This window comes from Brachypodium distachyon, chromosome 2 (assembly GCF_000005505.3).
Source record: "Brachypodium distachyon strain Bd21 chromosome 2, Brachypodium_distachyon_v3.0, whole genome shotgun sequence".
In the NCBI taxonomy this organism is placed as follows: Eukaryota; Viridiplantae; Streptophyta; class Magnoliopsida; order Poales; family Poaceae; genus Brachypodium; species Brachypodium distachyon.
The window spans coordinates 14,184,505-14,196,510 of record NC_016132.3 but is presented as its reverse complement, the minus strand read 5'-3'; the positions used below and the strand labels follow the sequence as shown (position 1 = coordinate 14,196,510).

General features: G+C 45.5%; 2 protein-coding genes and 1 non-coding gene across 4 annotated transcripts; 2 read left to right on the top strand and 1 right to left on the bottom strand.

Moving 5' to 3' along the window:
• Positions 1-533: 533 nt before the first annotated feature.
• LOC104582586 (probable DNA-3-methyladenine glycosylase 2) lies at positions 534-1,649 on the bottom strand. The gene has a single exon (XM_024460120.1). The coding sequence runs from the start codon at positions 1,586-1,588 to the stop codon at positions 743-745; it is 846 nt and encodes a 281-aa protein (XP_024315888.1). The 5' UTR covers positions 1,589-1,649; the 3' UTR covers positions 534-742.
• A 585-nt stretch (positions 1,650-2,234) lies between these two features.
• LOC100838470 (sugar transporter ERD6-like 4) lies at positions 2,235-6,774 on the top strand. 2 transcript variants are annotated; one of them, XM_003567818.4, is made up of 17 exons: positions 2,413-2,721; positions 2,807-2,896; positions 3,189-3,248; positions 3,345-3,410; positions 3,705-3,770; positions 3,861-3,936; positions 4,109-4,173; positions 4,259-4,351; positions 4,520-4,600; positions 4,691-4,775; positions 5,373-5,419; positions 5,528-5,590; positions 5,680-5,739; positions 5,870-5,935; positions 6,010-6,069; positions 6,176-6,290; positions 6,411-6,774. In XM_003567818.4, the coding sequence occupies exons 1-17, from the start codon at positions 2,413-2,415 to the stop codon at positions 6,521-6,523; spliced, it is 1,515 nt and encodes a 504-aa protein (XP_003567866.1). In that variant the 3' UTR covers positions 6,524-6,774. The 2 variants fall into 2 exon arrangements, with proteins under 2 accessions (XP_014754587.1, XP_003567866.1); XM_014899101.2 differs by lacking the exon at positions 3,189-3,248 and having other exon boundaries at positions 2,235-2,721; positions 6,411-6,523.
• Positions 6,775-6,950: 176 nt separating this feature from the next.
• Positions 6,951-11,439, top strand: LOC100826332. Its single transcript, XR_002963996.1, has 9 exons — positions 6,951-7,818; positions 8,660-8,730; positions 8,813-9,426; positions 9,524-9,780; positions 9,860-10,080; positions 10,169-10,481; positions 10,556-10,654; positions 10,732-10,878; positions 10,979-11,439. It is a non-coding gene; the product is annotated as a serine/threonine-protein phosphatase 7 long form homolog (transcript).
• The last annotated feature ends 567 nt before the right edge of the window (positions 11,440-12,006 follow it).

Sequence of the window (12,006 nt, the reverse complement as noted above, 5' to 3'; positions counted from 1 at the left end):
TCAAGTAAACTGTGATGTAAAGTCATGTATTTGTGTCATTTATAAGAAGTTGTGCCTGTAGCATTGTGTTGCCTCCAATAACTGGTTTAGCTGGCCACCATGTTCAGTTTGGACTCCACAAATTCACAAAACAGAGAATCCTTGCAACCACTACTTTCCTAAAAGAGAAGTCACTAAATTTTGTTCAAGAACAGCGGTAAGAGAATGTAACGACAGAATAACCACATCTGAGCCCACCAATATTCGGTGTCAAGAATCATAAAATCAATGGTGGTACTGGTACTAAAGTAGAATCAAGAACAGTCCTACGGATTGGTTAAGATACGATCATTATTCCGTCAAAACAGTAGAAGAAGTTGCAAGCATTATTCAGATACTGCAAAAAGAGGGTATAATCTAGTTCAACCAATTGTACATATAAAATTGCTCTAACTTATACGACGCTGAACAATGATATGAAAAGCAGACATAGACATTCGGATTCCATATCATTTCCAACCACAGAACTTCCCCTCGTCTCTACAAGTATCGGGAGAGGATGAAATTAAACTATATTGACAACAAAGGCAGGTCAAGTACAATCAAGATACAAACATTCATATTGTGTGCATACACAAACAAACACACAGGTCACATCATGCTTCACAAATCTGGGCAGCAGCTACCACATTGTCATCTAAATTAAACAGCTTGAGCACAACAAATACAGACTACCATCGCACGGATTATTACACATACCTAGCTAGGAGCTCGCATTGCTCTTCTTCTTCACCTTCTTGGCTGCGGCGCCCTTGCTCTCCATGAGGCGCCACATGTACCACGTGCCGACGGACCGGTACGGGCGCCACCGCTCGCACAATACAGCCATCTCCTCCGGCCTGGGCAGAGACTTGAGATTGTACAGCTCCTGCACGCCCTTGCGCACGCCGAGGTCGCCGGACGGCAGCACGTCAGGGCGGTGCAGGGAGAAGATCATGAACATGTGGACGGTCCACTCGCCGACGCCCTTGACCTTGGTGAGCTGAGCGAGGAGCGCGGTCTCGTCCATGGCGGCGACGGCGGGCTCGGAGAGGTCCCCGGAGGCGAACCTGGCGGCGAGGTCGTGGAGGTAGGCGGCCTTGCGGGCGGAGACGCCGATGGCGCGGAGGTCGGCGGCGGCGAGGGCGAGCACGGAGGCGGGGCTCGCCGTGGGGGACGGGAGGAGGGCGAGGAAGCGGGCGTAGATGGCGGCGGCCGCGGAGGTGGCGAGCTGCTGGTAGAGGATGGAGCGCGCGAGGGAGTGGAAGGCGGGGAGGGACGGGGATGAGGTGGTGAAGGTGGCGATGGGGGGTTCGGTGGAGGATATCACCGCGGAGAGGAGCGGGTCGGCGGCCGCGAGGTGGCGGAGCGCCGCCGCGAGCTCGCCCGGGGCCGACAGCGCGGGCAGCAGTACCGGCGGTGGTTGCACGGTGGGCGCGGCGAGGGATTTCGCTTTCGCGGGTGGCGTCTTGACGATTTTGCGGGAGCGGAAGGAGATCCTGGCTTGGGGAGCGGCCGCGGCAGAGGGGCGGGGCGGCGCCGGCGCCGGCGACGACCTGGTCTTGGCCATTGCGGTGGGCTACGGTGTGGGCAGCGGGGTGGACCGTGGAATGGAGGGAAGCGGTTGGGAGCCCCTATCCTAGCCCACGACTTCGCAGATGGGCCGGCCCATTTCTCTGTAGTTCTTTTTTAAAAATTTCTTCGCTTTTTCAATCTTTTTTCACTTTCACATTTCCTATTCCTTTTTAGTTCTTAGTTTTTTTTATTTATATACACATTTTATGATGTAAATGTCTGAATTTTATAAATATTAATTTTTAATTCATTGATATCTTCCCTTCTTGGAATATGAAGTATATTCTTGGAACATCTGACATTCAATAAACAAAGTACAAAGTGATCATATAAATATATGATCTTCTTTGACATCGGGGGTACTACATTGTCAACTATCATATCCATTGGAGCTAATCTATAATCAGTTGTGGTGAACTATTTGGAGTCCGAGGTGTGTTTTTGCTAGCTTGTGCATCAAATATGTTCTACTGTTTTGTTTGAACTTCTGGGCTAGGCTCGAGGTGTGTTCTTTAGACAGTGTTAAAAAAAATCGAACCAGGAAAAAAAAGATGGATATCCTGAAACGGCAAAACAAGACAAATTTAGCCGTTTATTTATTGTCGGTTCGAGACAAAAATAAAATGGAGAAGAAGGCGACGCTGCTCGTCTCTCCGACTATCTGGCACAGGCAAAGACTCCTCGCTACTTCCCACTGACCGGTGGGGCCCTAGAAGCCAACCCCTCTGTTCCCACTGTCTCTCCGGCGCTTCCTTGCTTTCTCCGATCTTGTCGCGGGGGGCGGCGGGAGCTAGCTAGCGAACCTCGGCGAGCGGCGCGATGAACGGCGGCGGCGGAGACGAGAGCGGCGGCGAGGACCAGGACGTCGGCGGCAGCGGCGAGGGCATGCGGAAGCCGCTGCTGCGGAACACGGGGAGCTGGTACAGGATGACCGGGCCGTCGTCGGCGGGGCAGCAGTACTCGGCCGGCTCCTCCTCCATGGCCGTCATGGGGCGCGAGTCCCACGTCTCGGCGCTCCTCTGCACGCTCATCGTCGCGCTCGGCCCCGTCCAGTTCGGCTTCACCAGCGGCTTCTCCTCCCCGACCCAGGACGCCCTCATCCGCGACCTCCACCTCTCCATCTCCCAGGTCCTCAATCTCTATTGCTCAGATGCTCACCTACTCTTAACTCTTTACCTCTTAATTACTCGCTTCCTTTGCGCTGCCGCTGCAGTTCTCGGCGTTCGGCTCGCTGTCCAACGTCGGCGCGATGGTCGGGGCCATCGCCAGCGGGCAGATGGCCGAGTATATTGGTCGGAAAGGGGTGAGCAATTTTGATTATTTTCTCCCTTTGTGCAGTCATTAGCGAGTAGTATCTACTAGTAAGCTAGAATTAGGGGGTTAACCTCAGTCTCGAAGCTCGTGAATTTCTTAGTTGTGTTTGCCATCGATGTGGCTATCAAAGTGTAGTAGTTGGTATGGCGAAATATGTGTAGTTGAATCGTCTTTTGGGCGAAATTTGAGCATTTTTGTTCAAATGCTGGCAACAGATCAGTAGGTACACCAAAGCTGTACTCTTCTGATTACTCTAATGTGCTTGCCAATTGGATTTTCAGTCACTAATGATTGCAGCGATTCCTAACATCATTGGTTGGCTTGCCATCTCCTTCGCAAAAGTATGGCGTGCACCACGTGTTTCTTGATCTTATTTTTTGGCCTTTTGCCTCTTGTAGACATTATGAATTTCATGCTGGTCAATGATTGCTTTACAGGACTCCGCATTTCTTTATTTGGGACGGTTGCTTGAAGGATTTGGTGTTGGTGTCATATCCTATACGGTTCGTATAAATAACTTTTTACGTATGCGAATATGTGTATAGCATTCTATGGCTTTATGATTTACAGTTTGAGTACTTGGCAGGCTGTAATAATGTTCAGAAAGAAAAATCAACTGAGATAGTGAGATGCCAATCTTGGTGTCATATTCTATACGGTTCATCTATCATTGTTACAAAGTTTTTGATTGCTATTTTGCCAAAATATTCTTGGACTAGTTAGATTGACTCTTCTTTTCGAGAAAGGTTACAAAACTAAGAAACTCTTGATATCTGAATTATGTGATGCCATACCAGGTTCCCGTATACATAGCAGAGATATCTCCTCAGAACACAAGAGGAGCGCTTGGCTCTGTGAACCAGGTGTGCATATCCTCACAAGCATCTCATCTTTTGTGAGATGGTACATGGATTGTGTATATTGGGCTCATTGTGCAATTCTTCATTTCATAGTTGTCTGTCACCACTGGTATCTTCTTGGCCTATTTGCTTGGCATGTTTGTTCCTTGGAGGCTGCTTGCAGTACTAGGTAATGCAACTAAATACCTAAGATGCATTGCTGGATTTTTGAAAGGCTGTGTATTACTGAAGCTTGTTCTTGTTGCTGCCAGCACCCAGTTAATATTTTCCTGTTGCGAGAATTTTCATTTAATCTGTGATGACTGGTTTCTGATTCAAATGTCTGGCATCCATTCTTGTAGGAGCCTTGCCTTGTACATTGTTAATACCTGGTCTGTTCTTCATTCCAGAATCTCCAAGATGGCTGGTATTTATATGCACAAGTTCAATATGAAGTAGTGCATCACTCTGAATGAGATCTGTAATGTCATTTCTTTACGCATCAATTCCAGGCAAAGATGAACTTGATGGATGATTTCGAGACTTCTCTACAAGTTCTGAGGGGATTTGAGGCCGACATCTCGATGGAAGTGAATGATATAAAGGCAAGCACTTGCTTCTTTTTTTTTCTCCTTATTGACTTGGAAATCCTTGGAGTATTTTCAGCTTAGTATAATTTTGCTATAACATTGGTCAGTTGTGTATATGTACCTCGTTGTTCTGGAAGTAACAATATCAACTTTAGTTTTGAACATTCGGTCGGTGTTGTGCAGAGAGCAGTAGCATCAGCAAACAAAAGGACCACAGTCCGTTTTCAAGAGCTAAATCAAAAGAAATACCGCACTCCCTTACTAGTAACTTCCAAACCATTTTTCATCTTTTTGATCCTTGCCATACAAAAATATGCACATTTTGTAAACAGTAATTACACTACATGTGAGCAGATAGGAACCGGCCTTCTTGTACTTCAAAATCTAAGTGGGATAAATGGGATACTGTTCTATGCAAGTAGAATTTTCAAAGCTGCAGGTAAGTTATGCAGTATTTTTCAGCTGTTTAGGCATAGTACTATAGTAAGTAAGTCATAGGTTTGATATTTCAGATGGAATTTGGATACTTTGCTAAATTTAACTGGAATGTAGGAGAGGTATTTGCTAGATAACCAAAGTGGCAAGTGACCCTTTGACAGAAAAATATTCCATGGGATACTGATGCAGATTTAAAAACACTAAGTAATTCAGCATTATACTAGCTCCAATAAAGAATAGAATAAATAAGTTCATGGCATGGTTCTTCATTCTCCTGCCTCAATGGAAGATGCCGCTTCATTATATATTATTCCTCCGTCCAACAAAGGATGTCTCAACTTTGACTAAATTTGAATGCATCTATACACTAAGTCATGTCTAGATACATCCAAATTTTGACAAACTTGAGACATCTTTTGTTGGACGGAGGGAGTATATAACTATTCATGTTTGCTAGGATCACTATTCTGTAGTAGCTGCTAAGTATCAGTAGACGACTGTCATTAGGTTCAACCGCAGTTTTCTTTTTGCGGGGTAAGCACAGTAGTGGTATTGCAGCTAATTTTACCCTGGAAATTTAACATACAAAATTATTTAGGTTTCACAAACGGTGATTTGGCCACATGTGCACTTGGAGCTATTCAGGTATGTAACTTTTGTCTTGCAGTCAATTTGGTATGTTTCAAGGAAAGTTAGATCATGTATTCACATCTATATGTAATTTATAGTAAGTCTCTGACAGCATTGCCTTAGGTTCTTGCCACTGGCGTTACAACCTGGTTACTAGATAAGGCTGGCCGGCGGATTCTTCTCATTGTAACTTCCTCCTCCCTGTGAAACAACTCACTAGTTTGTAAGCTGTCTGTAACTGTAATATATTTCACAGTTCTCAAACCAAATTTCAGGTCTCTAGTGCTGGGATGACTTTAAGCCTTCTTGCAGTTTCTGCTGCATTTTTTCTCAAGGTATATTCAGGTCTCAGCTCTCTTTAGCTTAGTATTCTGGTAAAAGATGTTGGACGGCAACATTGTCACAGGGTTTATTTTCCCAATCCACTCGAAACTATCATGCTGTTGTGATGATTATTTGTTTCAGGATAATATGTCCCATGACTCTCACTTGGAGTACATCTTAAGTATGGTGTCCTTGGTGGCTCTTGTGGTATGTCTATCATCAGATCATTATCACATATGTGGAACCTATGCCAAAAGTCTTAATTTGGGCAATTCCTTCAGGCTTTTATCATTGCTTTCTCCTTTGGCATGGGTGCCATTCCATGGCTCATAATGTCTGAGGTAGAGTCGCTACTGACCTTGTAGCCCATATGATGTTGACATACATGTCATTTAAGAGCATCCACACTGAATTCTCTCATTTCCAACTCTCTGCATGCGTTTTCAGATCCTCCCGGTCGGCATCAAGAGTCTCGCGGGAAGCTTTGCGACGCTCGCCAACATGCTCACGTCCTTCGTGGTGACGATGACCGCAAACTTTCTGCTCAGCTGGAGCGCCGGAGGTCCATACTCCTTTCCTTGCACACCCTCCTTTCTGTACTGTCACTAGGTTTTCTCTGAACCACCAGAACCTGATGCAAAAGTTACACATGTGTTTTCTTTCTGAGCAATTTTCTCCACAGGGACCTTTTTGTCCTACATGGTCGTGAGCGCCTTCACCGTCGTGTTCGTTGTCCTCTGGGTGCCAGAGACCAAGGGAAGAACTCTGGAGGAGATACAATGGTCGTTCCGATGAGCTTCGGGAATCGGCGGGGCCCTCCGTCATCGTCTCGTGTTAGCTGTGGCTCTTCCAAGTTGAGGAGTAAGTAGAACCGTGGAGTAAAAGGCAAGGTATGATCTGCACAGCCTGGAATGTTGGCTCATTGAGTATCCTAGTCAATTCCAAGTGAATATATATACTCCTAGGAACAAATATGTTAATGTAGTAGTTGTGCCGGGTTACACGAGATTATTATTATTTCTGAATGCCACATCACTTTGCTGCGAGGGACGCATGTGTTGTCCTGATCGAATACAGAAGAACGGCGATCGGATCTCGCAGGTGATCCGCAGCGCATGTGTTTTTTTTCTACTTAGTTCAAATTGGCCAGATCGAAGAAAATAATTTAAAAGAAAACGAAAGGATTGCTCCCGCGCCAGGTGGGGCCAAGTAGCCAGCGGCTGACCATTTGGTGGGTACGTACATAAATTAGTTGGCTACTTGGCGCCAACGTGCGCTGCATTTTCTTTTCAGTAGAGAAAAAAAAACTTTATTCAACGTTTCGAAGGAAAAAAATGCTTAAACGAAGAGGCATCGTTTGGATTTTCTTTGGTTTAGGTACAGTGTAGAAAAATGGTTTATGTGCTTGGAGTCTCTTTTAAAAAGGAAGAAAAATAGATTAAGAGAGTGAGTTTATCCAGGAAAGGAAAAAAAAAGAAGAAAAATAGGCAAGCATGGTATTTATCTCTTCTCTTAAGACAAAGGACAAAAATAAAGCTTTGTCCAGCTCAGCCTAGATCACCCCAGCCTGGGTGCCTGTCATGTGGGGCCCTGCTGCTCCAGCTCACGTCGATTTCAACAAAAATGACCTTGTGGTGAAAGGAATTCAAAGAATGAACTCGTTGCGGAACTATTTCACGCCGGTAACCCTTTTTCTCAGCATCCAACAACTAGGCGTTACACAAGGTAGCACAACGCCTAATCAAAAGCGCTATGTAACAGCCAGCGTGGCACGAGATGCCAGCGTGGCCAACTTGAGCAGGGTCATGTAGCGCCCAAGTGCTGGGCGCTAACATCTTACGCCCCGCACCTTTTCTGCTTAGAACAAGCGGCGCCCATTCCCCTCTCTCTCGCGCGTCCGCCGCAAGAACTGGGGCGGCCGTTCCCCTCTCTGGCCCCAAGTAAATCCCTTAATGCTCAAATATTTGTCGGTTGATTTGTTTCCCCTTTCATCCCCGGCCTCTATTGATCTCGTTTTCCTTCGAACCCTAGAACAACCGAGGCGTAATCCTCTCGCTTGAGCCCGCCCGCCGCAAGAACAACCGTCCCAGGTAAATATTGGTCCAATTTCTCGATGGATTTGATTCCCTTCCTCCCCCAGATGTATTCTATTGCTTTTCCTTCAATTTCGTGCGGAAATTTGTGCGTATTTCTTCCTAGTTAAGCCAAACCCTAGATGTGTTAGGAAGTCCGAAATTCCTCCGATTTGTACCTAATTTAGTCAAATCCTAGAACAGTAAGGAATTGTGCATACTTTACGCAAACCCTAGAACCCGAACTCATCATAGTTTGTGGTTGGTTAAATGGCTAATCCTAGAACAGAAGACTGTCCTTTGTATATTGCTCATTTGTGGTTGGTTAAAGGGCAGATAGAAGGGAATAATTTTATATCCTTTACGGTAATAGTGGTAAATTTGGTTAGGTAATAGTGGTAAATTTTATCTCGTTGACATTATAATTTTGCAGCCGGTAATAGTGGTGAATTTTATCTTAGCATAGTGTCGAAATTATAGTATTAGTTTGCTATAACATTGACTTTACGGTACCCTTAGCATAGCGTCAAATTTATTTTCTGCAAATTATAGATTGTGGTATGGTAACAGTGATTTGGCATTCCGAAATAGATGATGGAACTATGCTTCATCTGTTTAGCTAGTTGTACTTTAGCTGTTCATTGGAAATAGATGATGGGAACTATGCTTTATTTGTTTAGCTAGATGTACTTTAACGGTGATGGATAGACTTTAGCTAGATGTACTTTAGCTTTCTCTGGTAATTCTAAATAGACATGATGTGCTAACGGTGACATGTTTCATACAGTCATACATATGGATATAGGATATGGGTCATGTTAAACGACCATTATCTTATTAGTTGTTAATTATATTGTAGATACCATGGCGCTTCTTTCTGAGCACTACGATCAGCATCACCGTGCGCATATGATGCGGGACAAAATGCGGGTAATTTAAAGTTTCACTTGCTTTTATATTTACAAGTTTAATTTACATCGACATTGTAACCTTTGGGCTTATTATTTCGCAGGAATTAAAACCCCTGAAACTGAGGTCACACGGTGCCTCATCAAACATCATGCGCTACGATGAGCGGTACACGTAGTACATCGAGACGACAGGTCTCCTCCCCTTCATACATCTAGTTACCCGGTCCACACCATCCCTCAATGCTGCTGCAATCACGGCCCTTGTGGACCGGTGGAGGCCTGAGACGCACACATTTCACCTCATGACTGGGGAGATGACGGTGACGCTACAGGATGTTTCTATGATCTTAGCACTTCCCATCGAAGAAGAACCGGTATGCATGGACACCAACTCTTCGGGATGGCGCGAGCAGATGCAGGTTATTATTGGAAGCCCCCCCCCCCCCCCCCCGAGGCCGAGGACCCCATTCATGATAGAGTACCGGCGGGGGCTACTTATACTTGGATCATGCAGAACTTCGCAGAGTGCCCCCCTGATGCAAATGAAGAGGTGGTTCAGCAGTACGCTCGCGTTTACGTGTGGTACATTATCACGAGGACACTCTTCGTCGATGGCGGTGGCAGGACAACCCAATGGATGTGGTTGAAGGCACTGACTGTATGGGATGCGAATTGGAGCTGGGGTATGGCTGCGCTGGCGTATCTATACCGACAGGTAACCATGTGTTCAAACATTGTTTATATTTTTGTACATATTCTTTCATTGACGGTCGTCTCAAGACCAAATAACCAATCTGTCTATTTTGTTGCAGTTGGATGATGCTTGTCGTAGGATTGTTCCTGAGAGTGGGATTGTGGTCCTTTGCTCCTGCTTTCAATATGGAGCTGGGAGCGCTTCCCAGTAGGCTGGCCGAAGGTGCTGAACTTTCATCCTTGGGATGATCATGGCAATCCGTTGCGCCGACCAACATGGGCATACAAGTGGGATCGTGTCTCCGAGAGCACGAGCTCGACAAAAATTATGTACAAGCAATACACTAACGAGTTCGATGCCCTTACTCCGGAGCACGTAAATTTGTCTGCATTCTTCCTTTTGTTTACATATTGTCGTCACATTCTTCAATCCAGTAAACTATGCTACTTTGTAGGTTGTTTGGCAGCCATACGGTGCGGGGGAAACATTCGGTCGGACCTTCGAGTTTGAACTTAATCCGAAGTGCCTGCAAGAACGACATCTCTGGGTGATGCGCTGCCCAATGATATGTTTGTGGGCCGTTGAATTACATTTGCCACATCGTGTCATGGCACAATTTGGATTGTTTCAGACTAACCCGCCGAAGAGGAAGGACACGGGCATCAGACTTCATGAGTACGACGGCCTTCTCTATGTATTTACCATTATCAAGTTGTTGGCCTGTCGTTCTTATATTACTAATAGAATTCTTTTTAATTTGTAGCCTTGATAGGAAGAAGTGCAAAAAGATCCAGAATTGGCCTGTGGTTCATGGGAGCCATGTCGACAAGTTTAAGCGGTGTCTTGAGAAGGCAAATGAAGCTTGAGGATCACAACTTCGAGAGCATTGCCCACTGGCCTTTACCAACTACGTGCATTGGTATCTCGCCAACACACGTGCCACCATATGTCCTCCGGCTTACGACCCAGAAATTCTGGAAGAGCCCGTGCTATTCGACGAGGTTGCAGACCTTGAGTACAACCGACTCTTAAGGGAAGGGCACCAAACAGATTTTGCTCCTGTCTTGAAGTTTGTGGTATGTTCTGTCCTCCCTTTATTTCTATTTGCTTTGATAGGACTCGCCCGTTCACCCTCCACTAATGATTACAGCGTGAGGAGATCAGGAAGGATGCCGATGCGTGTGAGTCGGTCTTAGAAAGCACGGCTAAGTCACAGAACGGTGATGGTACACTCCGAGACTTTGTGAAGGTACGATTATAAGAATCATTTACATTTAATATAATGCAAGTTTCATACTTATTATTTGTTTGTTTGTCAAATTATAGCGAACCGGACAAAGACTACGCCGACTTGCCAACATTATAGGATGCCGTGACACTGAGATTGTATCACCGTCACAGTCATCTTCCTCCTCGCCTTCTGATGATGTAGAAGCCTCCCCAGCTGACCTAGAAGATGATGGATCAATGCAGGTAAGTTGTATTGCAGAAAGTCAATATATGAGTAAGCACACATAACGCTACAACTTGTATTGCACAAAGTAAATATACATTACCTTCCTATTTTTTACAGGAAGGAGATGATGTGGATGACGACACCACGTTGGGGGCATGGCAACGATCAGCGTTCATACTCAAACCTAGGAAGCCGTTGAAGCGCTATACCCCTTCAGATTACGAGAAAAGAAGGAAGATTGTTTATGACGATGAGGACGAAGATCTAGAACAAGAAGATGAGGACGCAGGAGAGCAAGAGGCTGAAGATGAAGATGGAGGAGAGGAAGAGGAAGAAGATGTTGAACCTCGTCGCTGACGGAAGACCGCGGTTGCGAAAGGCAAAGGCGTTAGACGGTCTACTAGGACGTGCACGAAGAAGTAGACTAGCAATAAAGCTATCTTAGTTTGGACCATCTATATATTTTTATGAACTTGTGTGGATGATGTGGTCTATGTTGCTAAACTTGTGTGGATGATGTGGCTTAATTTATGCTTGCACCTGATGATTTTGTTAATGTGGCTGGAAGTTTGATTTGAGGATATGTTTATGTTTCCTTCATTGATATGAATTTCCTATAAGTATTAACTTCTGAAATTTCTTGATAATTTCCTGTTTACAAGCTTTAGCGCCCCCCAATGTGGTGCTAAACCTGTAAGTTTCACGCCTCTGGCCTAGGCGTTATGTGTTAATTTTGCGTTTTGTAACGTCCCAAACGCTACTGGAATGAATTGTCATACCATCGCGCCTCAACGGCAGGCGCAACATCTTAAGGTTTCACGCCGCACGTATCGGCGCTATCCCTTGACTTTGCCGTTCCGAGTGACCCAAATGCTACTGGAATGAAATGCGCTATATACTAGTGCCTTCAACACGGGCGCTATATGTTTACGTTTCACGCCTCATCGTCAGGCGCTATCTCTTGACTTTGCGTTTCTAACGGCCCAAACGCTACTGGAATCAAATGCGTGATACCATAGTGCCTTCAACAAGGGCGTTAAATCTCTACGTGTCACGCCTCCAGCTGGAGGCGCTATCCCGTGACTCCTTGCCTCACCTAGTGATCCAAAGGCTACTAGAATGAAAGGTGCTATATAATAGCGCCT

Excerpts from the sequence above, each read along its gene's own strand:
- LOC100838470 (XM_003567818.4), top strand. The coding sequence starts at position 2,413 with ATGAACGGCGGCGGCGGAGACGAGAGCGGCGGCGAGGACCAGGACGTC. Across the intron at positions 4,776-5,372 it reads TAGAATTTTCAAAGCTGCAG|GTTTCACAAACGGTGATTTG; the intron begins GTAAGTTATGCA and ends AAAATTATTTAG. Across the intron at positions 6,070-6,175 it reads CATGGCTCATAATGTCTGAG|ATCCTCCCGGTCGGCATCAA; the intron begins GTAGAGTCGCTA and ends ATGCGTTTTCAG.
- LOC104582586 (XM_024460120.1), bottom strand. The coding sequence starts at position 1,588 with ATGGCCAAGACCAGGTCGTCGCCGGCGCCGGCGCCGCCCCGCCCCTCT.